The following is a 24,497-nucleotide window of genomic DNA, read 5'->3' on the forward strand; positions in this document are numbered from 1 at the left end:
CATTATCTGATTGTGGAGACAAAGCTGATGAAAGTCTGAAATGGGCTGCTAATGGAGTACTAACAGGCTTAGCACTCTGCATATTGAACCTGCAAAGAACTTTCTCAATTTACCCCTTCTGACTTAAGTACAATTTACTTACTTTTCTATCTCTAAGAATCTCTATAGTAAGTATCTTCTTTGCTGGTCCTAAATCTTTCATCTCAAATTCTTCACTTAGTTGTGCTTTGACCTTTCTTATCTCTCATTTATCTTTTGTTCCTATCAACATGTCATCAACATAAAGAAGTAGATACACAAAAGAACCATCACTATTTTTCTTAAAGTAAACACAACTGTCAAAACTATTTCTTTTGAAATCATGAGAAGTCATAAAGGAATCAAACCTCTTGTACCACTGTCTTGGTGACTGTTTCAAACCGTAAAGGGACTTTTTCAGCAAGCAAACATAGTCCTTTTTTTCTGAGACTGTAAAGCCATTTGGTTGTTGCATGTAAATATATTCTTCAAGTTCTCCATGCAAAAATGCAGTTTTTACATCTAACTGCTCAAGCTCCAAATCATGCATGGCCACAATACCAAGCAAAGCTCGAATCGAACTATGCTTCACAACTGGGGAGAACACATATGTGAAGTCCACTACTGGAATTTGACTGTAACCCTTTACAACAAGCCTTGCTTTATATCTGGGTTCTTCAACTCCTGGAGTCTCTTCTTTCTTTTTAAACACCCATTTACAACGAACAGTCTTTTTACCTTTAGGAAGTTTCACAAGATCCCATGTTTTGTTTTTGTGAAGTGATTCCATGTCCTCTTGCATAGCAAACATCTATTTTTCTGAGTCTTCACAACTAACCGCCTCAGAATAATTAGATGGCTCTTGGTTTGCATCTATATCTTCAGCCACATTTAAAGCATAAGCAACTAAATCAGCTTTGGCATACTTCTTTGGAGGTTTAATTTCTATTCTAATTTTGTTTTTTGCGATAGAGTATTGTGGTGAAGAAGTAACTTTATTCTCAATTTTTGTACTGGCTTGAGGAGTTGAGTCTGTATTAATCTGATGCTCCACCTGCTTTTGATTTTCTTTATTGGAAGAGTCTTTAAGCGATAAGTTAGGTAGCATAGCAGTTTCATAAAAAACAACATCTCTGCTAATCACAACTTTTCTATTTTCATCCTTTTACACCAGCTTTATAACCAAGAAAAACCCATTTAATGGATCTCGGTTCTAATTTTTCATTATCAACATGAACATACACAGGACACTCAAAAATCTTTAAATGAAAAGAATTAGCAGAATTACCAGACCATACCTCTTGTGGAGTCTTTTTCTCAATGGCAACGGATGGAGACCGGTTGATAAAAAAATATGCAGTAGAGGCTGCTTATGCCCAAAACGACTTTGGTAAGTTGGCATTTGACAACATATATCGAACCTTCTCCATGATCGTTCTGTTCATTCGTTCTGCGACGCCATTTTACTGTGGAGTATGGTGAACTGTCAAGTGTCTCACGATCCCTTCTGACTTGCACAATCTATTAAACTCATCAGAACATAATTCTAAGCCATTGTCTGTGCGAAGGTATTTTATTTGTTTTTCCGTCTATTTTTCAATCATAATTTTTTAATACTTAAATGCAGAAAACACATCGCTTTTCTGCTTCAAGAAGAACGCCCAAACTTTTCTGGAAAAATCATTAATAAAGGTTAACATATAATTAGCTCCACCTCTCGAAGGCATTTTGAATGGCCCCCACAGATCAGAATGAATATATTCTAACGTTCTCTTAGTGTTATGGATTCCTCTAGTGAATCAAACCCTCTTTTGCTTCCCAAAAATACAGTGCTCAAAAAAATTCAGTTTGCAAATTCCTTGCCCATTAAGAAGTTCTCTTTTGCTCAATTTTACTATGCCATTCTCACTCATATGCCCTAGGCGCATATGCCAAAGTTTAGTAATATCATCATCTGAGCTGCATCACCAGTAACAGTAGAACCCTGCAAAATATATAACTTGGCAATCTTTCTCTACCCTTTCATTACAACAAGGGAACCTTTGGAAATTTTTAAAACCCTACTTTCAGTTGTGTATCTGTACCCTTTTGAATCAAGAGTACTCAATGAGATTAAATTTCTTTACAATTCTGGAACATGCCGTACGTCACTAAATGTTCTGACAACTCCATCAAACATCTCAACTTTAATTGTTCCAACACTTGCGATTTTACACGAAGTATTATTTCCCATCAAAACAACACCTTCAGACACTGTTTCGTAAGTTGTAAACCAATCCCAATTGGAACTCATGTGGAAAGTGCAGCCTGAATCAAGTATATACTCCTCGCTTTAACTCATGTGGAAGGTGTAGCCTGAATCAAGTATATACTCCTCGCTTACTTTAGAATCATTGACATAAGCGATTAGAAGTTCACCATCACTGTAATCTTCTACAACATCAGCTTCACCGAAATTTTCTGGTTATTTTCCCTTTTGATTCGTAGCTTCTCTTTTAATCTTATTCTGTAGCTTATAACACTCAGATTTAATGTGCCCTTTCTTCTTGTAGAAGTTGCAAGTTTTACCTCTGTTTGAAGACTTTGATCTACCCTTAGATTTACCGCGAGGATTCCGTTCCTGTGTCCTTCCACGATCATCATCAGCATTCCAATCTTGTCTCCCACGAACAATGAGACCCTCTCCCTGAGAGTCAAGTTTAACCACAAGATGCTTCATCTTATCATATGAGGTCAAAGTATCATAAACCTCATCAACCGTGAGGGACTCGCGGCTATATAAAATTGTGTCTCTAAAGGTTAAATAAGATGGGGGCAACGAACAAAGTAGAATCAACCCTAGATCTTCCTTATCATACTGAACCTCTATGGCTTCCAAGTTTGAGAGAATTTCTTTAAAAACTGTTAAGTGTTCGTGTACAGACGCACCTTCATTCAAACAATGAGCATAAAGATGCTGCTTCATATGCAACTTGCTTGTTAGAGTTTTCGACATACATATTTGTTCTAGTCTCTTCCATAATGCAGCGACGGTCTTCTCTTTCATCACATCCTGCAAAATTTCGTTGGACAAATGCAGATGTAATTGTGTTAATGTCTTTCGATCCTTATGCTTCTTCTCTTCATGTGTTAATGTCGAATGCATCTTATCTATCCCTAGCAGAGCATCCTTCAGATCCATCTGCACAAGAACTGCTTGCATTTTAATTTGCCACAATGCAAATCTGGTGTTGCGATCCAACAACAGAATTTCATATTTTAAAGACTCTATTACAGTGATCAAGATGAACAACCCGAAAGCTCGGATACCAATTTGTGAAAAATAAAATAAAATAAATAAATAAAAAACACACAGATTTTTTCGTGGAAACCCTTTTGGAAAAAAAACCACGAGTAGAGGAGAAGAAAATTCACTATGTCGAATTCAAAAATAAAATTGTTATAAGAGGAATAGACTATGTCTATTTATAGACTTGTAAAGCCATATTCTAGTAAGACTGAAACACCTTATTCTAATTAATATCAAATAGATAGAATTTAATAAGGTTTAAAAAACCTTATTCTAAAATAAAATAAAAGAAGCGTAATTCTATAAGGATTCTTCTTTTATTTATTTTACCACTATATTTTATTTAAATAAGGATTCGGTCACTTAATTCTAACAATATCTTATGCGGCTTCATTAAAAATGAAATGTTAGCAGATAACTTTTAAAAGTAAAAACTAAAAATAAGATAAAACTGAAAAAAGAAAAGTAAATGTTGTCACGTAACGCTTAAAATTTTCATTCTAAATCATGCCAAATCTTATTTGACATCTCGTTTAATAGTTAAATTAACAATTTTAGTAATGAAAGGACTTAATTAATAAAACAACGATAGCTTAGGGATGTAATTAGAATGTATTAAAGTTTAGAGACCACTTAGAATGAAGATCATAGTTTAGGGATGTCTAATGTAATTAATTCTTTTTCCATCATTTTAAAAGTTACTATTAGTCACCCATATTATCAAGTTGTAACATTTTGATCACCCACCCGTTAATTATTTGTTGCTTCTTTTAACGAAAATATAATGTGGGCCAGCACCTAATTGCCATCTATTTTCTACATAATTTACTTTAAATGACCACCTAATAAACAAATTGCCCGGCCTTTGTTTGGCTTTAAATCGTAGCTCTCGACCCATTGACCTCGATTTTATCCTTCATTTCTTCGAATATTTCACATACTGTTAATATTGTAATTCTCGACCTCTTGAACTCGATTTAAAAATCATGAATATAAGCCCAAAGGTGGAAACTTTCGACTCTCCATGAGCTTGTGTAATATACATAAATTTGTTTCTTTCTTCGTTATGAACAAATTGAAGTTGATTCCTATACTACACTACTGAAAAATTAAAGCGCATTTATTCCGAGACAAAATACAAATAATATTATGGTGATATATGAATTGATTTATACGTTGAAAGCGAGAATGATAGTAATGGAAAGTTTACCTCAAATTAGTATGAATACAACGATTGATCGAGTTAAATGAAATTTTTTTAGGCCATAATGTAAATAATGGAATTCAATGGTTGATGAATTACATTAATCATGTCATGTGCAAAGACAATTTCATACATGGTTTCTTTAATGAGAATGGTACTTCCCTTTCTTAGCCTTCAGAAGTGGTATTAGGTTTCAAGCTAATGGCCAATCGCTGGCTACTACCCTTTTCCCCTCCCTTCTCTCCTTACCTCATCTCTCTCGTCTTTTCATTCCTTTTCCCTCATTTGTTACCGCTCTTGCCTTCTTTTGTTGTCGGCATAACCTCATTCCCTTTGTCTCTTGACCTCCGCATTTCTTTCACATTCTACCCCATTCATCTCCTATTTTTAAGCAAAATAATGGCTTCGACTTACATTTTTCGTGGGATTCCCCATTGTGGGGCTCGTGCTAAGCCTCTTATGACTCAAGCTTGCAAAGTTGTTTTTTCTCCAACCACTAGAGGCTCACGTTCTCAAGTTTGTGGCTTTGTGTTTTCTCTTCAATTGATCTGAAAAGCTTTTTTGCTTTTATTGAGGCTATGCTAGATTTATGCATGTACCAGGCCGGTTTTGGGCCGGATCTTGACAAAATTTCAAGTTTGTTTGATAAGTTCAAGCTTGACTTGACTTGAAAAATAGACTTAAAATTTTGTCTAAGTTTAACTTGAATAAAAATACTAAAATCTGAGCTCGACTTGTATTAAATTATTATTTTATTATTTTTTAAATAAATATAATGCATTAAAAATACTAAAAATATTAAAATAAATGTTTCCCAATAAATTGAAAATAAATTTTAAAAAAATAGTGAGAAAAAACATTTTTTTATCAAATTCATTGGGCCAGACTGTAATACCCCTACCCTTATTCATTGCCGGAATAGCGTACGAGGCATTACCGGAGTTTACAAATTAATTTTTTTTTATATTCAATATAGCCCCTTTATAAATATCTAACCTTCCCTACAATATTAAACCGAGACCAATCCACATCAACCAAATCAATTTAACATATTTTCAAGATAAATTCATGCATATTTATAAGATAACGTCATCACGTATCTAAAACCAGGTTTGTTAACCATACTAATGGCTAACTTTACATTCATTTCACGTTAACATTTACTTTGTTAGCTTATACATGCCATTGATTTCCAAAATAAAGTTTCTTTATATACCGAAATCCTGAGGTTGACAGTGTGATGTGACTCCGACCAAATCCGACCTCCGAGCTCTTAACACTATAAAACAGGGAAAAAGGAAACGGGGTAAGCACTTTGTGCTTAGTAAGCTCATGTAACAAGAATTATACTTACCTAATATTTTCAATACAATATAATAAACATTCATATATCCATTCAATGCATTATTACCCTAACATGCACAAACTCAACATTCAAGTTAGTACAATAATTTCCATGTATCAATAATATATACCATGATTGATGAGCTCATCAATATCATAATTTCCATTTCCTTGTTATTTTTTTATACTTATCCCATTGAATTTATTGGAATTTCGATGGATTTTCAGAGGTACACATTTATTGTACAATTCCGGGTCCGTCAATTCATATTCATGTGCGCACATTTCCATTTCGGAGAGCACACTCATGAACCTCAACCTTGCGGCGGGATTACGGTCGAGCTAAATCCTCAGAACGACAATTACTCTAATGAGTTTGGATCGAATTACCAGTCCAGGCTAAATTCGACCTAATTCGGATTACCCGTCTGGCTAAATCCATTTTACACATATTCTTTGGAGGGCTATATCAGATAGGATCACCCGTTCGGGCTAGATCCTTTTACCGTCAATTCCTTTTCGAGATCCATCGAAATTTTCCTTTCATTCAACCGGATTTCTTCCCATTTTATCAAATATATCAATGTTTTATCAATTTTCATACAATGAACATTCAAATCATATTCATATAAAAACGTGCATTTCAAGCATTTAAGAATATAATTCAAGTTACATGAACTTACCTTGATACTTGTTTGTAAACAATAAAATCTACTAATCCCGAACTTTTTCCTTTCCTCGATCTAGCTTCAGATTTGAATCTTCGGATCTAAATAAATAAATTTAATTATCAATTTAATACATTTCATGTTCATATGCAACATTCTCTATAATTCAACTATCATTTATAGTTCATTCAAAGCTGTCTACTTGAGTCATAGTCACTAAATTATTTATAACTTGAGCTACGGAACTCCAAATTAAGATCCGTTAATTTTCCCTGAAACTAGACTAATATATATTTTTACCATAAAATTTTAAGAATTTTTGGTTTATCCAATAAGCATAGTTTATTCTTTAAAGTCACCCCTGTTCTGCTATCGATAGTTCTGACTCTTCTTCACTAAAAATTAATTATCTCTTCATACAGAATTCAAATAATGTTCTCGTTTATTTCTCTTAAAAATAGACTCATTAAAGATTCTAGACATATAAATTTAAGCCCATAATTGTTTTTATTCAATTTTTTATGATTTTTCAAAGTCAGAACAGGGGAACTCGAATTTATTCTGACCTTGTCTCACAAAATTCATTATATCTCAAAATTTACAAATCCATTGCTTACACTATTTCTTATATGAGAAACTAGACTCAATAAGCTTTAATGCCATATTTTTTTCATCTTCTAATTCGATTTCTATAATTTATGGTGATCTTTCAAAGTTAGTCTACTGCTGCTGTCCAAACTGTTTTTGTGCAAGCTGTTTATTACCATTTTTCCCCTAAGCTTTTAATAAATGATAATTTCGTCCCTACTCAATTAGCCTCTCAATTGAGCTGATTTTTCTCAATTAACATTTTATTCTATCACCTTAAACTAGTTTACAACCTTTAGGAATCATAATTTCAGCAATAGACTTTAATTCCAAGCATTTTCACAATTAGGTCCTAAAAATCAATTTCTATTAAAATTACCTAATAAAATCATCTCATAAACAAATTAAAGCTTTAATTTCATTCTATTTCATCATAAACTTACAGCACTCAACCATGGTGACTTTCAATTTCATCCATGAAATCAAAAACTAATGAATTTAATAGTAGGACCTAGTTGTAAAAGTCTTAAAACATAAAATTACAAGAAAAGGCAAGGATTAACTCACTTGGTGCAAAATTATGAAATACCAGCTTAGAGAACCCTCCTATGGCGTTTTTAGCTGCTGGAATTGAAGAGAAATGAAGAGAAATCTAGATATTTCCTATTTAGTCCTAGTTTTATTTAGTTAATTTTGCAATATTCTAATTTTACCCTTAATTTATCAATTTTTCTGCTGATTTCATACCCTTGCCGTCCAGCCCAAATAACTTTTGGGTCTAATTCCTTTTTAAATCCTTTCTCATTAGACTTTTAAGCTATTTAATCATTCTAGCAACTTTTACACCTATTACAAATTAGTCCTTTTCATTTAATTGACTACCCAAACATTAAAATTTCCTAATGAAATTTTAATACCACATTAATAACATTTCATAAATATTTATAAAATTATTTTTGACTCGGTTTTACGAGATAGAGGTCTCGATACCTTGTTTTTACCCAATTTCTTCAATAATTTCTTTTTCTATCCAATCACTAAATCGGTAAAATTTTTCTATCAATATTTTCATACGATTTCCCTATCATATCAATTTTCATGCAAAAATATTGAAATAAATTTCTCTTTAAATCGGATTTGTGGTTACGAAACCACTGTTCCGATAATTTTGAATTTAGGCCATTACACAGACTCAAGCCAAAAAATTTTTATACAAGACCGGCATGTTTTTTAAGATGAGCCTTATATTTTTACTAATCTCATTTTTCGAGCCTATATTTTTATCTAGATCATTCTACTCTTTAGGAAAGGCTTCCAAATTGGGCCAGGTACGCGACACTGAGATCTACTAAAACATTATAGACATCAGCATCGAAAACAATGCCCTGGTGTCACTAGGCTAGATCTTTCGTCTTGCGATCCGTGCGGCATTAGGCGAGCCGTTCGTCCAAACTTACCTAAGTCAACCTTTACTCAAGTGAGGATTCCTTAAGAACTCCTCCAAGGCACCAGTTGTAGAGCTGAAACAAACTTATGCCAAAAGAAGCAATAAAGAACAATAGAAAGCCACAGAAAAGATCGCACACAAGTTGTTTAAGTAAATGCTCTCAGAATTCTATTACTTTTAAGAATTCACAATTAAAATGGATGGAGTGATTACAAATGAGGGGGAGACTCTCTAATTATAATTGAGCTCCCTAAAACCGACGAATGAAATTAACCATATCCCATGATTTAAGGGATTTACAAGATATGCCATATCAAATCCTGTCTAATCTTTATAAGATATGATTTCCTCTATCTTCTAAGATTTGTTACCAAATTAGCCAAAGTTGCCATATTTTCGTTATCGGGCCAACCAGGCTTCAATCTGACAGGCTTCTTTAACAATTCCTTGAATCGGGCCAGTTCTCATGGGCCAAATGATCCCCATCTAAACAATAGACATCCATTGAACGTATTTGGTGCGATGGTCACGGGCTTTGAACTGCGGCCCGTGACATTAGTTCATAGTGCTTACAAGGGTTGAAACCCAACAATGGGTTTGCTTTCAACTTGTTTGTAATTTACTAGTGTTCTTTCTTCTTCTTTTTCTCGTTTTTTAAGATCAAGTGTTGTTTCCGGTATGGCGTGATCTTCAGTCAGGTGCTACATGTTATTCTCTTCGACGATGGTATGCGACAAGTCCAGCTTAGATCTCTTAAGGTTCATTGTATGGGTTTTAGGCATCACAAGTTGGGGTTAAGCTTAAGGTCTCTAGTGTTGTATGTATTCTTCTCCCTTTTAGGATTTAGGCCACAGTGGAACCATTCTTTCGTTGTAATGCTATAGAAAATTTGATTGACTTAATAATGATTGATTACATACAAAACAAAATGAGCAATGAATACAAAAAATACTAATGAATTAACATTTTTGGCTATTGAACTGGGTTTTAGTTAGATGTTGATATGGATCTTGGACTTGGCAGACCCATGGTTGCAATCCGTGGGGAAAGATGCATCTTTGGACTAGGCCTTGGTGAAGGGATTGGTCCATGGTTCACCACACTAGGAGCCACCCTTGGTGACAGGTTAACTTGTTCCAGTGCTTTGAACTGGAGCTCAGTTGGGTAGTCCCGGACACAACTGATACGTGGTCCGACCCCTGTGGTCCACTTACAAGACAATCTGTTGCTCGGATTGAACATTGGTGGTTCCAACTCGGTACCCTCCATCAGTTCTTCTGGTTTGCGTTCATTAGCCGAGGCTTGTCCATAATAGTCATCATCAGTGGCACATCTCTGTAAACAAAAAAGGGTCATAGATGTTAGAATTCGATTTCTAAAAGCATTATATACGATGTCGAGCTGAATAGAGATTTTTTTTACCTTAACATTAGTGAGATTTACATGGTTTTCCCCAAGGAAGTTGATGAATTCCATGAAATGCTCTTCTGTGGGATGATAGTGACCACTGTATGGCCATATAGCCTAAAAAGCAATGTCAAAAAGTGACAAAGAGTTAAGCACATAAATTACACCAATACAGTTAAGTCGAGCGGTGAAGGCTGGACGAAAGTGAAATGTACCTCAAGAACCCCATCACAAGCAACTAATCTTCCGGCAGCAGTGGTGGCACCACCAGCTAGAAAACTAGAATGTTGAAATTTACCCTTTTCTTTTTGACCGACATACAAGGCTCTAGTTGTGCTAAGAACAAATATCCATTTGAATCCCCCTGTTGTATCAACTAGTAACCCACTTTGCTTAAAAACAAGTTTCCCATTCTCAATTATTACCTCATATTCTTCCCTTTCTTTCTGCAAATATAGTCATTGAAAAATGATTCATTAAATTGAGGCAGCCATTGTTGAATCATATACATTTTCAAGCTAATCTTGTTTTAGAACATACTGGTCCAAGATATGTGATGCATTGCTGCAGTAGTTTTTTCCTTGGACATTTGCCGAGATTTAATTCTTTCCCATCTCCAATATCCAACCTGTTTCAAAACATCAAAAGACAAGACAATGTCTTTACTATGTTATGAGATGATTTATTTTGAGTTCACAGGGATGTGATGAAGGGCTGATTTGTTACTGTTTTGTACCAGTAGAAGAATGGCTGAGTGCTTTCACTTGAGAACCAAACATCATAGTACAGGTTTAAGTTATGTCCATATCTATGTCGTGGATCAATCTGCAATGAAGATAATGTAATGTCAAAGCCATACAGTTAATATTATGTATATATGTATATATATGTGTGTGTATATAATCTACAAAGAGGGAAAAGTCCCCGTCTTGAGTACTAGCCTCCGATGATTTGGGACATGGAGTTGCAGCTAATTGTTAATGTTTCAAAGTAACTTACGGCTTCAAGCCAGTGTTGAAGGGCTAGTTTTTGAGCTTTATAATCTTTGGACAATCCCTTTCCTACCTGCAATTTAATAAGGAAAAAACACCATTAATATGGTTAAATGGAGAAGTATTTGAATGTGTTAACTGTAAGGATTCATACCTTTGCTGCTCTTGTTTTGGCTCTTGCCCATCGCGAAACCATGGATTCTGGTTTTTTGACATCGAAGAACGACACAGAACTTTGCTTGAGCTCTGCAAGGTCTAATACTTTCCACCATAGCTCCTCAACTACCACTGCACAATCAGCAAGGTTTCTTCGAGTCCGGTAGCCCTTGTACACCTTCTGAAGCTTAACAGCAGCCTCATCGAGCTCACTAACTGGTCTTGGTGAAAACAAAATCGTCGGTTCTGGTAGAGAAAGCGTGGAAAACGGCTCGTGCAAGAGTCCATTTGAATTCGATATAGTCAAACCAAACTTCCCTTTATCTATAACTAAATCCTTGAAAGAAAACGTTTTCTTGAGTACCACTTCATGATCATGTGTGCCATCTCTCAATGTTCTTGAATCTTTTCTTTGAAATTCATCTGATTCAACCGAGTTAGTCATGGATTCTGAATCTGTTCCCTTCAAACTATTTACCTTCGATATCACTTCTGTCTTTCGAACAAAGACTGACGTTGTAAGCCGAATCGAAAAACCAGAACAATATGAATTCAATATTCCAACACACTCACTCTATGTAAAAGACTAAACCCTTTTCATCAAGTTCATATATACTGAATTTAATTGGCATATCTATCTGCATATATACTGAATGCATAAGATATATACGATATATTACAGGATACAAATTATTCTATATCATAAAGTTCATATATAAGGAGAATCAAATCAAATCATTTCAGTCACTAAATTCTAATCTGAGCAACATGAATTCAATATCAACACACAGATTCCATGTAAAGGATTAAACCCATTCATCAAGCACCTTATATGCAAACGCAAAACAACTTTTTGGCATATCTACTTGTATATATACTGAAGATTATATCAGATACTTTACAGATTGTCCCATATCATAGTGTTCATATAAGAAGAATCAAGTTATGAATTCAATACGAACAGACAGACTCTATGTAAAGGATTAAACCCTTTTCATCTAGCATGCTACGTGCAAAATCAAACCAAAGTTTTGGCAAAGAATATTAACTGCCATACATATATCTACCTGAATATATATACTGGATATATTCTCTATGAAAATCCTGTACGAATCGATCAAAACGTTGTTTCAGAATCTGACAACTCGCTCTCTCTTATATAATACAAGCAAAAAAGAAAGCTATGGAGTCCACTAAGCCTTAAAATATGTATACACCAAACCTACCAAAAAAATAGGCAATGGAAAGTCATTGAAATCGTGTACCTAACACCACATAGGGCTTTGACTGATAAAAATGGGATTAAAAATATGGGTCTAATTCAACGGTTTTCGAGCCTCGTGGTTGAAGACCACGAGCTGTTTGATGAATTCAAAGCTTGAAATATTGGCATTTCTTAATGGAAAACTTTGAAGGGCTTACATTTTTAGGTCAACCTCTTCCTTTCTTGGAACCTTGAAATTTTTCAAAGAAAGTAAGCTTTTTAAACAGAGCTTCCATGGAAATAAACGCAAGAAAATGGTTTAAAAATCTTTCAGACACTGGGATTTTGTTGTCGTGTAATTATTTTTAACCGTCGACGAGTGTTCGGTCATGGGATTGATCATGCAAATGACATTTTTATAATTTCTTGAAAATTACTGTTAAGATTTTTGTTCTGTTCTTGTTGTCCATTGTTGCCGCAAGCATCCTGCATTCAATTCTTTTTCCTACCACTTTTCTGGCTTTTTTATAAAATCACCTTAAATTTTTGATTAATTACGAAAATGAACTAATTTTCTGATTATATTTAGGGTTTTTTACCCCAATATTATAAAAAAACAATTATACACGAAAATGGGTTCTCAGTAATATTAATTACGAAAATGGTATACTTTTTGGGTCGTGCCTACCTGACAGGCACAACCCATTATTTTATTATTAAATTTTTTTTATTTAAAAAAATTATTATTATATTATTTTTAATATTTATATTAATATATGGATAAAAATCAGATTTTACACGGATAAAAAAAACCCGAAATCGGTCGAGCCTGACAGGCAAGCACAACACCCAGCCCATTTCCCTTTTCTTTCTTTGCATGTTACAAAAAATTGGTCTTATATCACTTTTGGTCCCTCTACTAGGCCTAAAATTAAAATTCTATTTTATACTTGAATTTCTACAATAATATTTGATCCTATTTTTATAATTTTTTCTAAATAATTAATATTGTTAATTACTCTGATAAAATTTTGACGTGTTTAGCTTAACAAAACAATGATATGTTAAGTCGTGATAAGTTTTATATAATAAAATTTCTAACAAAATGTATTCCAACTTAAAATATTATTGTTTTGTTAAACTAATATTTTGTTTAAAAAACAAGTCAAAAATTTTCAAAAATTTTATCAGAGTAATTAGCAAAAATTTTAATACAATTTTGTTAAAAATTTTATTATTTAAAACTTATTCCAACTTAACATATCATTGTTTTGTTAAACTAATCAAAATTTTATCAAAGTAATTAACAAAAATTTTAATACAATTTTGTTAGAAATTTTATTATTTAAAACTTATTCTAACTTAACATATCATTTTAAAAAACACGTCAAAATTTTAACAGAGTAATTAACAATATTAATTATTTGAAAAAAATTATAAAAAATAGGACCAAATATTATTGTAAAATTCAAGTATAAAAATAGAATTTTAATTTTAGGCTTAATAGAGGACCAAAAGTGATATAAGACTAATTTTTGTAAAATGAAATGTGCAGGTGTTGTGCATGCTTGTCAGGCACGACTACCTGACAGGCTCGACCCGTTTTGGGTATTTTTTATCCGTATAAAACCCGTATTTTTATCCATATATTAATATAAATATTAAAATAATATAATAATAATTTTTTAAAACAACAAAAATTAATAATAAAATAATGGGTTGTGCCTGTCAGGTAGGCACGACCCCAAAAAGTATATCATTTTCGTAATTAATCTGACTGACAATCTATTTTCGTGTATAATTTTTTTTTATAATATTGGGGTAAAAAACCCTTATATATATAAAGGGTTTTTACCGGAATATTATAAAAATATATATATGAAAATGAGTTGTAGCTAAAATTAAGTATCAAAATGGTATAAGTGGAGGGTGGTGCATAGGCGACACTACCCTCATTTTCTGACACTATACAATAAAAATATATATTATTTTAGTAGTGGAGGGTGTTAGACAGGCGACACCAATTATGCCTATATGATAGACGGCACTGGTGGTGCCTATCTGATAGATAGCACACCCAATATATTCCTGTCACTCCCCCATCTGGCTCGTATCAGTTTGGAAAAGAATAACAAAAACATAACATGAGCGATACATAATAAATACAAATATTTTTATTATTACTTTAAAATGATAATAAGTAAACATTTTTGTTTAAAATATAATATATATATATATATAAAACACCTAACTTAATTATTATAAAAAATATATTTTTTTATAGAAGCTCAAAATAAATTTCATTTTATTATTTATAAAAACATAAAATAATTTTTAAAAAACATAAAATCTTAAAAATTAAAACATATAAACTAATTCCTAATTTACTCATAAATTCCAAATTTCATATCAATGATTTCATCTTTTACTGCATAAAAATAAAAAATATTAAAATAATAAAAAAATAACATGCCTTTCATAAAAAATACACTGGGTGGAGAGGAAAAATATACTTGGTGTGCTGCCTATCAGATAGGCATAACTAGTGCTAATCTATCGACACCCTCCACTACTAAAATAATATTTTTTAATGTATATTGTCAGAAAATAAGGATAGTGTCGCCTATGCACCACCCTCAACCCATCTAAATGTACCATTTTGGTACTTAATCTTAGCAACATACTATTTTGGTATTTTATTTTATTTTTATATATTATTAGGGTAAAAAACTCATATATAAATGACCTGAAATTAATTGTAAAAGTTAGAGCCAAAGCGAATGGCGCCATCAATATATCACGTCAGCACCTGAATTAAAAAATTAATAAAATAATATATATTTTAAAATTTTAAAAATAAAAAAAAACCCTTATACATAAAAAAAGGTGATGGCGTCGTTCTTAATGGCTCCACCAAAAAATTAATTTTTTAAAGACCCTAATTATTGAGAAATAACAATATTTTCGTGATATTTATATAGGTAGCTCATTCTCCTTGACACATCAAAAAATTGATTTTTTTATTCGAGTACCTAACGTAGCATGTTGATGGTGCCATTTTTTTTTTGGCTCCACTAACTTTTACTATTCGTTTAAGGTCATTTACGTATATAACCAGAAAATTAAGTTATTTTCATAATTAATCAAAATTTTAAGGTTATTTTTATAATAATAAAAAAAGCCCACTTTTCTTTACATCTCACGTCACCCAAAATTAGTTTCTAATTTCCTTCAAAAGAAACAGTATATAATTTTAATTTAAAACCCAATTGGAAACTTGAATTTGTAATTTGTTTATAATTTATAATGAGTCAAAATTGAAAACTTGAATTTTTCTTTGGATAAAGTAAATAGTTGTTGACCCAATTTTTTTAGATGTTTTTATTTCGGTCACCTAAATAAAATTATTTGTAATTTGGTCATCATTATTAGAGAAATTTTTATTTTAGTCACCCAAACATTAAATCCCTAACGGTGGTTTACTATGCATGTCATGTCATCATGTTTTTTTACTAATTTAACCCTCCACACAGTAAAATTGGGTGACTAAAATGAAAAAAATTCTCTAACAGAAGTGACCAAAATGAAAGCATTGAAAAAGTTAAGTGAGCAACTAGATAGTTCACCCTAAAAAAAACTATAAAATTACTCGTCGGGGTTGACAAGATCATTTGGGGAGGTACCTCGACAGGTTCCTTTTCCCTTAAAAATGCCTATGAAAAGCTTCAGGAAGGGTCGTGGAATCCGAAAAAACATATTTGGCATATCTCCTGAAAATTCCAAAAACCCCAATAGATTTGGTATTTTATTTGGCTGACTTTCAATCAACGTCTGCTTACTAAGGTGGAACTAGCAAGGCGAGGACTAGGTCATAATTCAACATGTGGGGTTTATGGTCATGGTTTTGAGGATGCGCTTCATGTGATTAGAGACTGTTTTGCAACGATGAATGTCTGGGATCATTTAATTCCAACTAAATGGCATGCTAGGTTTTATGCAGGAAATTTGTATGATTGGCTTATGTTAAACTTGCAAAATTAGCATGACTGGTGTTGAGGAGATGTAGACTAGCGATGTCTATTTTGGATCACCGCATGGCATATTTGGAAGAATCGTAATCTTCTCATTTTTCTAGGGTGCTTATTAGAGTGTTAATGAATCTATTAAGGTGTCTTACAGTTAGGGAAAGCAATTTGTCTCTTCTACTAGGGGCAAGATGACTGAGATATGAGGTAAGTTTTCAACTTTATGTTTATTTAACGATTCAGTCATTTTAAGTACAGATGGGTCTGTCCAGAAAGAAGCTGGTTTTGCGACCACAGGGAGAATAGTGCGTGATCGAGACAGAGCATGGATTATTGGTTTTAATAGACATTTGGAAGATTGATTTGTTTTTAATACTGAGTCGTGGGGTATTTTGAATGGATTGATTATTTTATCTGACAGGGGATATAATAATGTGTTAATTCAATCGAATTGTCTTAAGGCAGTTACATCTATTTAAGAGAGGTCTCCAGAAAGGTTAAATTATACTTTGGTTAGAATAATTCCTCAGATGTTGTCGCATTTCAAATAGCGGATCATTAAAAACATTTCTAGAGAGAAAAATTAAGAAGCTAGTCGTTTGGTCAAACTGGTCCAGCATGGATCTAAAGATTTCTGCTTGTTTAAGATCTCCTTGTTGAAGGGACTAGGTCTAGTTTATGTAATTAATTTTTTATATTCTACTTTTCCAAAAAAAAAAAAAAGTCAAACATCAATTTCCTCAATTAAGTTATTTATTTTTGGTAAAAATAAATTATAACTTTACGGTAAATTATATCATTGGTCACCTAAATATTAACTTATTTTTATTTTAGTCATTAACTTAAAAAGTTTTTCGATTTCACCATTAAAGTTATCTAAAATTAAATATTTGAATCACTGCTTCGTTAAATTAGGAGGTTCCAAGACTAATTTGATTGGTATGAAAAGTAAAATCCAAAGGCATTGGGAGGTTAAGGAGTCGGAATTTAGTAGCGGATGGCATGGAAAGATTAGCAGTGAAGCTTCCATCGGAGAGACAACTCATTGATCTTGCTCCTCTTTCTGTTACCGATGTATATACAGCCGAGTGTGCTGCTTTTCAATGATCCCTGCTGCAATACTTTGTTGCTTTCCCTTTCAAAGAAAAAAAGGTTAAATTTCAAAGAATTTTTTTATCAAAATATTATTCATGTCCATTTTACAATCAACAAAGATTAATTCTTTTATGGTTCGTACTTCCATCACAAAATATTGTTATTTTCAGAGTTTTAATATGAGATTTCCTTTTAAGAGTACAACTTCCCTTGCCATTACACTAAAAAAATAAGTTTAAGGGTGTAAAAAGTCCTCAAACTTTAAAAAAAAAAACAATTAAGCTGTTGTCTTTTCCCCCACTCAATTGAGTACTTAAACTGTCAAAATGCATTAAAAATTTTTTTTGATCGTTAACTTTAACAGTTGACTATTAAAGTTAACTGCCTTTAATTTTTTTTAGTTAAAGCCACTAGTGTTACAACCACGGCGTGACATGTGGTAAAAATGATAAAATAAAAATAAAAATTAATTTTAATAAAAATATAAAAATATATTAAAAATTATAACATTTTATAGAGTCGTAAGAAAATTATAAAAAAGTAAAGAAATATAAAATTCATAAAAAATTATAAAAATTAAATTACTAAAAGAAAATTTTTATAATTTTTTATAACTTTATTCATTTTATTTTTTATCATTTTTAGTCACACACATTTTAAAATAAACATGAATTTAATTGCTTTTTCTTTTATGTATTTAAAAGTTCAAATACATTCTACACTCTAAAACCAAAAAATATTGCATTAAGCCCAAAAAATCTCGACCAAGTAAAATTATATTGTTTATTGAACTTTTTTTTTATTTAAAAAAATCCAACATTTTTCGACCGAAATATATGAAAGGAAGACACCATCTTGATCCGGCGACATTCAATGTTGGCGTCTGGTCCCAAAAAGTTCCAAAATCTCCACCTTAAACCGGCAACTTTTAGAATCGCCTCCTCCATTCAACCTCTTCCTTCCAAAGTTAATATTAAAATATTTGAGAGATGTTTCCATCCATACATATGTATATATTATAACTAAAAAAAACATATACGATCAAATTTTTAATTGATAAATTATATTTAAAGGTGTTCATGGGTCGAGTCAGATTAAGTTTGGGTCAGGCTTAAGCATAATATATACTTTATGCTTCGTCAAACTTGATTCGGCTTGAAATATGAACATTAAATTTTCTCAAACCTGTCCATATTTGTAAAATGTTAACTCAAGCTTATTTTAAGTCTGTCCATATTATTTTTAATTTTTTAATATTATTTTAATTTAATAATTTTTTATTTATTAAAATTTTCTATATAATCATCTTAATATTATTTTAATATTTACATTAAAGTAATATTATATATTTAATATAAGTATTTTTGTAATATGTTATAAATTACATAATATAAAATATTATAAACTTAAAAATAGGTCGAGCCGGGTTGAGCTCTAGTAGTAAATGTTCCAGTCCAAGCCCGACTTATATTTTAAACAGATTTTTTTTTTTGCACAAGTCTATTTTTTAGGTCAAATATTTTTACCCAAAACCCTCTCAAAATTTAAACGATCTTCGAGTTTGAATAAATAATCTGACTTATGAACAAATCTAATGGTAACAAATCGCGTCAAAATTCTAGAACTAAGGATAAATTATGACAATTTGATGAAACAACATTGAATTACGACATTTCTCATTTTTTCCAACCATATTTGGCTGCCTCTTTTAAACATTTAAATCACGAGGAATACAAAATTAATCACATTTATTTTTAGAAAAAATAAGAAAAAAACTTTATTATTATTATTATTAATTTTATATTATTTTAATTTAATATTTTTATTTATTGAGTTTTTATATAGTTATTTTAACATTATTTTAATGTTTACATTAAATTAGTATTATACATTTAGTATAGATTTATTTTTAATGTATTATAAATTATATAATATATAAAAATAACATAATATAAAATATTATAAACTTAAAAACAAGTCGAGCTAGGCTTGAGCCTTAAATGTTCAAACTTAAATTCGACTCATATTTAAAACGAACCTAATTTTTTTATCAAAACTTATTTTTTAAATTTATATTTTTATCTAAACCCTCTTAAATTTCGGATGAACTTTCATGCATAAATATATAACCTGACCCATGAAATGGTATAGAAATAAATACCTTGGTCAATTAAATATTTGAATATACTTTTCTTAAAAAATGTCACAAATAAAGTCCCCTTTTATGCTTGGTTTACTCCCATCTTAAAAGACATATGGGTCACTCAACTTTTCTTTGTTAGCCTTACGTACCTACAATCCGAGTAACATTGGGGAAGTTACAATGATGTTTTTGGTTACAGTTGTGAAGTTGAATCTGCAAAAATTTGGGATTGTAGCAATAGGTTCTCTTCATGGACCGAGACATGATTGACAGGAAGATTGCTATAAATTAATTTTGATATCAATGTAGTTAATATCATATCCATAGATTTATCGTTTTTGTTTTGGTACCATTATATATCGATATGAGCATGTTTGAGTGTATTATTTCGAGTTTATTGATGTTTTTAAATATTTTTCATATATATATATATATGTTTATAGTCTCGCTTTTAGTTTCTTAATGATTATATATTCTTTTGATAAAATAAAATATATATTATATATACATGTAAATATATTCTCAATTACATCTATATAAATATATTTATATATAAATATAAATTTTAAAATTATTAATTAGATTCATCCTTAAAAGAACTATTAAATAAATTCAATAATTTAATTTAATGGCTTTTAAAAATATAATTATAGAAAAATTAATGTAGTTAAGATTAAAAATTTTAAAAGTAGAATAAAATTTAGATAGATAAAATTTGGATTATTTTGCTATATAGAGGCCATTTTAACCGCACTAAAAAGAGAGGGAAACAAAACCCAACCCCAAAACCCTAACTTCCACACTTCACATTTCACAGAGCAGAGTGTCTCTTTGTTTCTCTGCTCTCATTTCTTCTTCCTTTTAAACCCCAAATGAAAACAAAAAGACCCCAAGCATTTTTTAGTCCATGGAATAACATTTAAGCTCAATTAATTTGTTCTTCAATCCCCTTCCTTCAAAAACCAATTTTTTTTTTTTTGCTAATTTGTTCTTCCCGTGCTTGATATGGCGAGGTTTCTTCGAAATATTTCTCATTTGAAACATTCTTTCCATGCTCCACAGGTTTTAATGCTTACCCTTTTGTTTATTTTCTTCGATAAGATCACACCCCTTTTGTTTTTTTTTTCATGTTAAAAGTATCTGATTGTATTTCACTGTGTTCATGGAACTTCGAATCTGTTCTTTTTTGCAGATATGTAGAGGAGGGGTATTAGGGTCATATTCACAGCTATGTAACTTTTCTTCTAAAGGTATTGAAACTTCCATTTCGAGCTTTTAATTAGAATGTTGATACCCAAATTAATGTTGCATGTGACTGTAGAAGAGTGTTTTTTTTCGTGGCATTTTTTATTAACTTAATTCATGTTTGAATGCTGTGATGATATTTAATTGAAAGAAGTCAAGTTTACCATAGAGTATGGTGGTTAATTCAGGGTCCTTTCTGTAAAAAAAAAAAAAAAAAAGGAAGTTTGATCTAAATGATGGAGCTCTTTAGTTATTTTGCTTGAGTTGACTTTATTTTGAGTTAAAAAATAAATATGGTACTTACTTAATGCATGTACGCTTTGAAGGTAGGAGGAAATCGAAGTCAGATGGAAGTGATTCTGGTGAGGAGAATATTTCGAAGAAAGATTTAGCTCTAAAGCAAGCCCTGGATCAGATTACTAGTTCTTTTGGAAAAGGATCTATTATGTGGCTTGGTCGTTCCGAGTCTCCTCGAAATGTGCCAGTAGTTTCCACCGGTTCTTTTGCTTTGGATGTAGCACTTGGTATCGGTGGCCTTCCAAAGGTACCCCGCAATTCTCGTTTTGTTTATTCCCCCTTTTCCTGCTACTAAGTGATAGCTGCCTATGATGTTTATTAGTTCCTTAAACACCACTTTATTGGAATATTACAGGGCCGTGTTGTGGAGATATATGGACCAGAGGCTTCTGGGAAAACAACACTCGCACTACATGTAATTGCTGAAGCACAGAAACAAGGAGGTCATTTAATGTAGTTTAACTTAGTACTGTCTGATTTATGATTTGTTACGACTTACGACAAACTTCTCATTCATATGACATTCATTATTCATAAACAATTCTCTTATGCTTTGATGATTAAAACTGATAGTAGGAAGCTACGGCTAGACCTCTCGTTACTTTCCAATATCATTATGTGAGTTTTGTATGGAGCGATTTGACATTCTTATATTTATAAGGTGATTACATTTGGAGGGTGGAGGAGTTTTTGTTGTGACTACTGTTCTGTTGAGGTTGTTGCCGTTATCTCTGTGCTGGATGCTTACATGTTTCTAGAATCTTATAATATGCAGGTTATTGTGTTTTTGTCGATGCGGAGCATGCTCTTGATCCAGCTCTAGCTGAGACAATTGGAGTAAACACTGAGAATTTACTTCTTTCGCAACCAGATTGTGGAGAACAAGCTCTCAGTCTTGTAGACACCCTTATACGGAGTGGATCTGTTGATGTTGTTGTTGTTGACAGTGTAAGGTGTTTTCGGATTTATTTCTTTTTCCATTATGGAGTCTGGTCTAATAAATACTGCTGTTAGCTGGTAGAACATGCTGTGAGGAGGATTTTTTGTAATAATTGTTTTTTTGTGCCAAATCAATTGGACTAGTCATTGTTGAAGGGTTGAATTCTATGGTTTTTTTCTATGTTATATTCTGATTTTCTTATATTTATTTGGAAGTGAGTCCTGAAATAATTTTGTTTTCATGCCAGGTAGCTGCTCTAGTGCCTAAAGGTGAGCTTGATGGTGAGATGGGTGATGCTCATATGGCAATGCAAGCTAGACTGATGAGCCAGGCTCTTCGTAAATTGAGTCATTCCCTATCATTGTCACAAACCATATTGATTTTTATAAATCAGGTATACGATTTATATCCTGAGTATGCCCTTGATAAGTTTTGTTGATAAACTTAATATTAGCATGATAGTTCTCTAAAGCTTCAATTTGTTAAAATGCGCAACTTTTTTGCTTTGAGGTGGTTTAATCAAAGATTAAGATTATACTCCATGTCATTGACATTGAGAGTTTTGCCCATTGGCAAACTTTTTGCTCCTTTTTTTAAAGCTTCTAGTCAGACTGATAGAATGTTCCTAGCTGAACTGTTGCCCCCAATTCTGGTCAGGCGTGGAGTTCTTGCAAGATTCTAGGTTTGCAATACCAAATGAATCATGGAAATTTCATGCTTTTATATAAGAAATTAACTTTTTTACTTTTATCAGGTGAGGTCAAAACTTTCAACTTTTGGATTTGGTGGGCCAACCGAAGTTACATGCGGTGGTAATGCCTTAAAGTTCTATGCTTCAGTTCGTCTAAATATTCGGAGAACTGGGTTGGTCAAGAAAGGAGAAGAGGTACCAAGCTATATCCTTTCTTTCCTTGCATGAATTGATTTTGGATGTAGCAGTTTAAGAAAGTCTCTGATCTTATAATTCACCTAAAATTTTCTTAGGTGCAGTGATTTGATTATTTTCCTTTATCTTGGTTGAATCTCTGTTGAGCAACACATTAAAATTTCCTTTCAATGCTCTTAATCTCTGTTGAGCAACTCACTAAAATTTCCTTTCAATGTTCTTACATTCCCAAGAAAGTTAAACATGCAGTTATATTGTTTTTGCTCAAATCTACAGGCTGGCTAATATAACTTTGAAAGGCTTAAATTCTTTAATCAATCTTCACTATTTACTGCCTTGCATATCTAGTTTTGAGTGCAAAAGACTTGTCATGAAGATTAGGAAATTATAAAATATCCAAATCTCGATAATTCTCTTTGACGGTCGAACAAATTTGCTATATTTTTCCATGTATCATAGTGTTTATTGATGTTTCTATGATCTTTAGACTATTGGAAGTCAAGTTCTCGTGAAGGTTGTGAAGAACAAACACGCTCCGCCATTTAAGAATGCTGAATTCGAGCTTGAGTTTGGAAAGGGAATCTGCCGGGAAGGGGAGATCATAAATTTGGCAACGAAACACAAATTTGTTACAAAGGCTGGCTCATTCTACACTTTCAATGACCAGAAAATCCATGGCAAGGAAGCCTTCAAAAACTTTTTGGTTGAAAACGAAAGTGCACGGGAAGAACTTGCTACGAAACTTAGAGAAAAGCTACTTGAACCTGAGAACAAAAAGGAACGGCAGGGTGATATCTCTGATGGGGATGCATCAGAAGAAATAATTTCAACTGATACTACCGATGAAGAAGCTGTTACTGCCATTGAAGCTTAAGTATGCATGTGACTCGGAACAAAACCCCCTTTGTTCCCCTTACAGGTTCATTCCTTTGCTGCTTGAATTTTTCAGTGGACACGATGACTGAAGGATTTGAAGGTTCTTCGATTCACAGTAAACATTCAACCTTTTGCCATACGAATAGACAGCATTGTAAGGTAAAGTTTGTTAAGTTGTATTTGTTTTGTACATGTATGGTCTAGTGGAGTTTGAATGTTTTTGTGGTTCAATAGGTTGAAGAATTACTTGCTCTTCATTGAACTCTCCAACTTCTCTACTGTCATATGTCCAGCCCCATTCAACATGTTATTGAGGCCAAATATATGTTATATATAGTAGTATTTATTTATATACTGTGGTAACTTTGTCTCTCTGGGGTTTGAATGTTAGAATCTGCCATCATCCTCCTACTTCCTCTATACCAAAAAGAAAAAAATAGGGCTTATTTGGATAAAATAAAGTAAATGGTTCATTTTAAGAAAAGGTAATAGTTTTTAATATTTTGGTCAGGATGTTAGGAATATATAAAAGAGAACAAATATTGATATTCAAAATTGAAATTATTGAATACACTCTTTTGAAATAAAATTGTGTGAAAATTAAGTTTTGTTGTTTATGTCACTTAGGCATTGCTTGGTATGGTAAAGTGGGAAGAAAATTAGAAAGACATGG

General features: G+C 32.1%; 2 protein-coding genes across 3 annotated transcripts; one reads left to right on the forward strand and one right to left on the reverse strand.

The window, feature by feature from the left end:
• Positions 1-9,420: 9,420 nt before the first annotated feature.
• On the reverse strand, positions 9,421-12,775 carry LOC108463272 (IQ domain-containing protein IQM1-like). The gene is made up of 7 exons (XM_017763220.2): positions 11,112-12,775; positions 10,965-11,030; positions 10,702-10,790; positions 10,506-10,593; positions 10,181-10,411; positions 9,981-10,082; positions 9,421-9,893 (listed from the first exon to the last, which is right to left on the reverse strand). The coding sequence occupies exons 1-7, from the start codon at positions 11,556-11,558 to the stop codon at positions 9,546-9,548; spliced, it is 1,371 nt and encodes a 456-aa protein (XP_017618709.1). The 5' UTR covers positions 11,559-12,775; the 3' UTR covers positions 9,421-9,545.
• Positions 12,776-20,341: 7,566 nt separating this feature from the next.
• On the forward strand, positions 20,342-24,174 carry LOC108464317 (DNA repair protein recA homolog 3, mitochondrial-like). Of its 2 annotated transcripts, XR_001868275.2 has the most exons (9): positions 20,342-20,642; positions 20,773-20,830; positions 21,152-21,369; positions 21,478-21,565; positions 21,898-22,070; positions 22,310-22,456; positions 22,817-22,948; positions 23,436-23,983; positions 24,059-24,174. XR_001868275.2 is itself a non-coding variant. In XM_017764558.2 (8 exons), exons 1-8 carry the CDS (start codon positions 20,586-20,588, stop codon positions 23,820-23,822), a joined length of 1,260 nt encoding a protein of 419 aa, XP_017620047.1. In that variant the 5' UTR covers positions 20,342-20,585; the 3' UTR covers positions 23,823-24,174. The 2 variants fall into 2 exon arrangements, 1 of the variants encoding a protein (XP_017620047.1); XM_017764558.2 differs by having other exon boundaries at positions 23,436-24,174.
• The last annotated feature ends 323 nt before the right edge of the window (positions 24,175-24,497 follow it).

Source organism: Gossypium arboreum, chromosome 13 (genome assembly GCF_025698485.1).
Source record: "Gossypium arboreum isolate Shixiya-1 chromosome 13, ASM2569848v2, whole genome shotgun sequence".
Taxonomy (NCBI): Eukaryota; Viridiplantae; Streptophyta; class Magnoliopsida; order Malvales; family Malvaceae; genus Gossypium; species Gossypium arboreum.

Bases quoted from the DNA above. Each gene is read 5' to 3' on its own strand.
- LOC108464317 (XM_017764558.2), top strand. From the start codon at position 20,586: ATGGCGAGGTTTCTTCGAAATATTTCTCATTTGAAACATTCTTTCCAT. The intron at 20,831-21,151 runs GTATTGAAACTT...TACGCTTTGAAG, and splicing joins ATGTAACTTTTCTTCTAAAG to GTAGGAGGAAATCGAAGTCA. The intron at 21,370-21,477 runs GTACCCCGCAAT...GGAATATTACAG, and splicing joins GTATCGGTGGCCTTCCAAAG to GGCCGTGTTGTGGAGATATA.
- LOC108463272 (XM_017763220.2), bottom strand. From the start codon at position 11,558: ATGACTAACTCGGTTGAATCAGATGAATTTCAAAGAAAAGATTCAAGA. The intron at 11,031-11,111 runs GTATGAATCCTT...ATTAAATTGCAG, and splicing joins CCAAAACAAGAGCAGCAAAG to GTAGGAAAGGGATTGTCCAA. The intron at 10,412-10,505 runs GTATGTTCTAAA...CTATATTTGCAG, and splicing joins GCATCACATATCTTGGACCA to AAAGAAAGGGAAGAATATGA.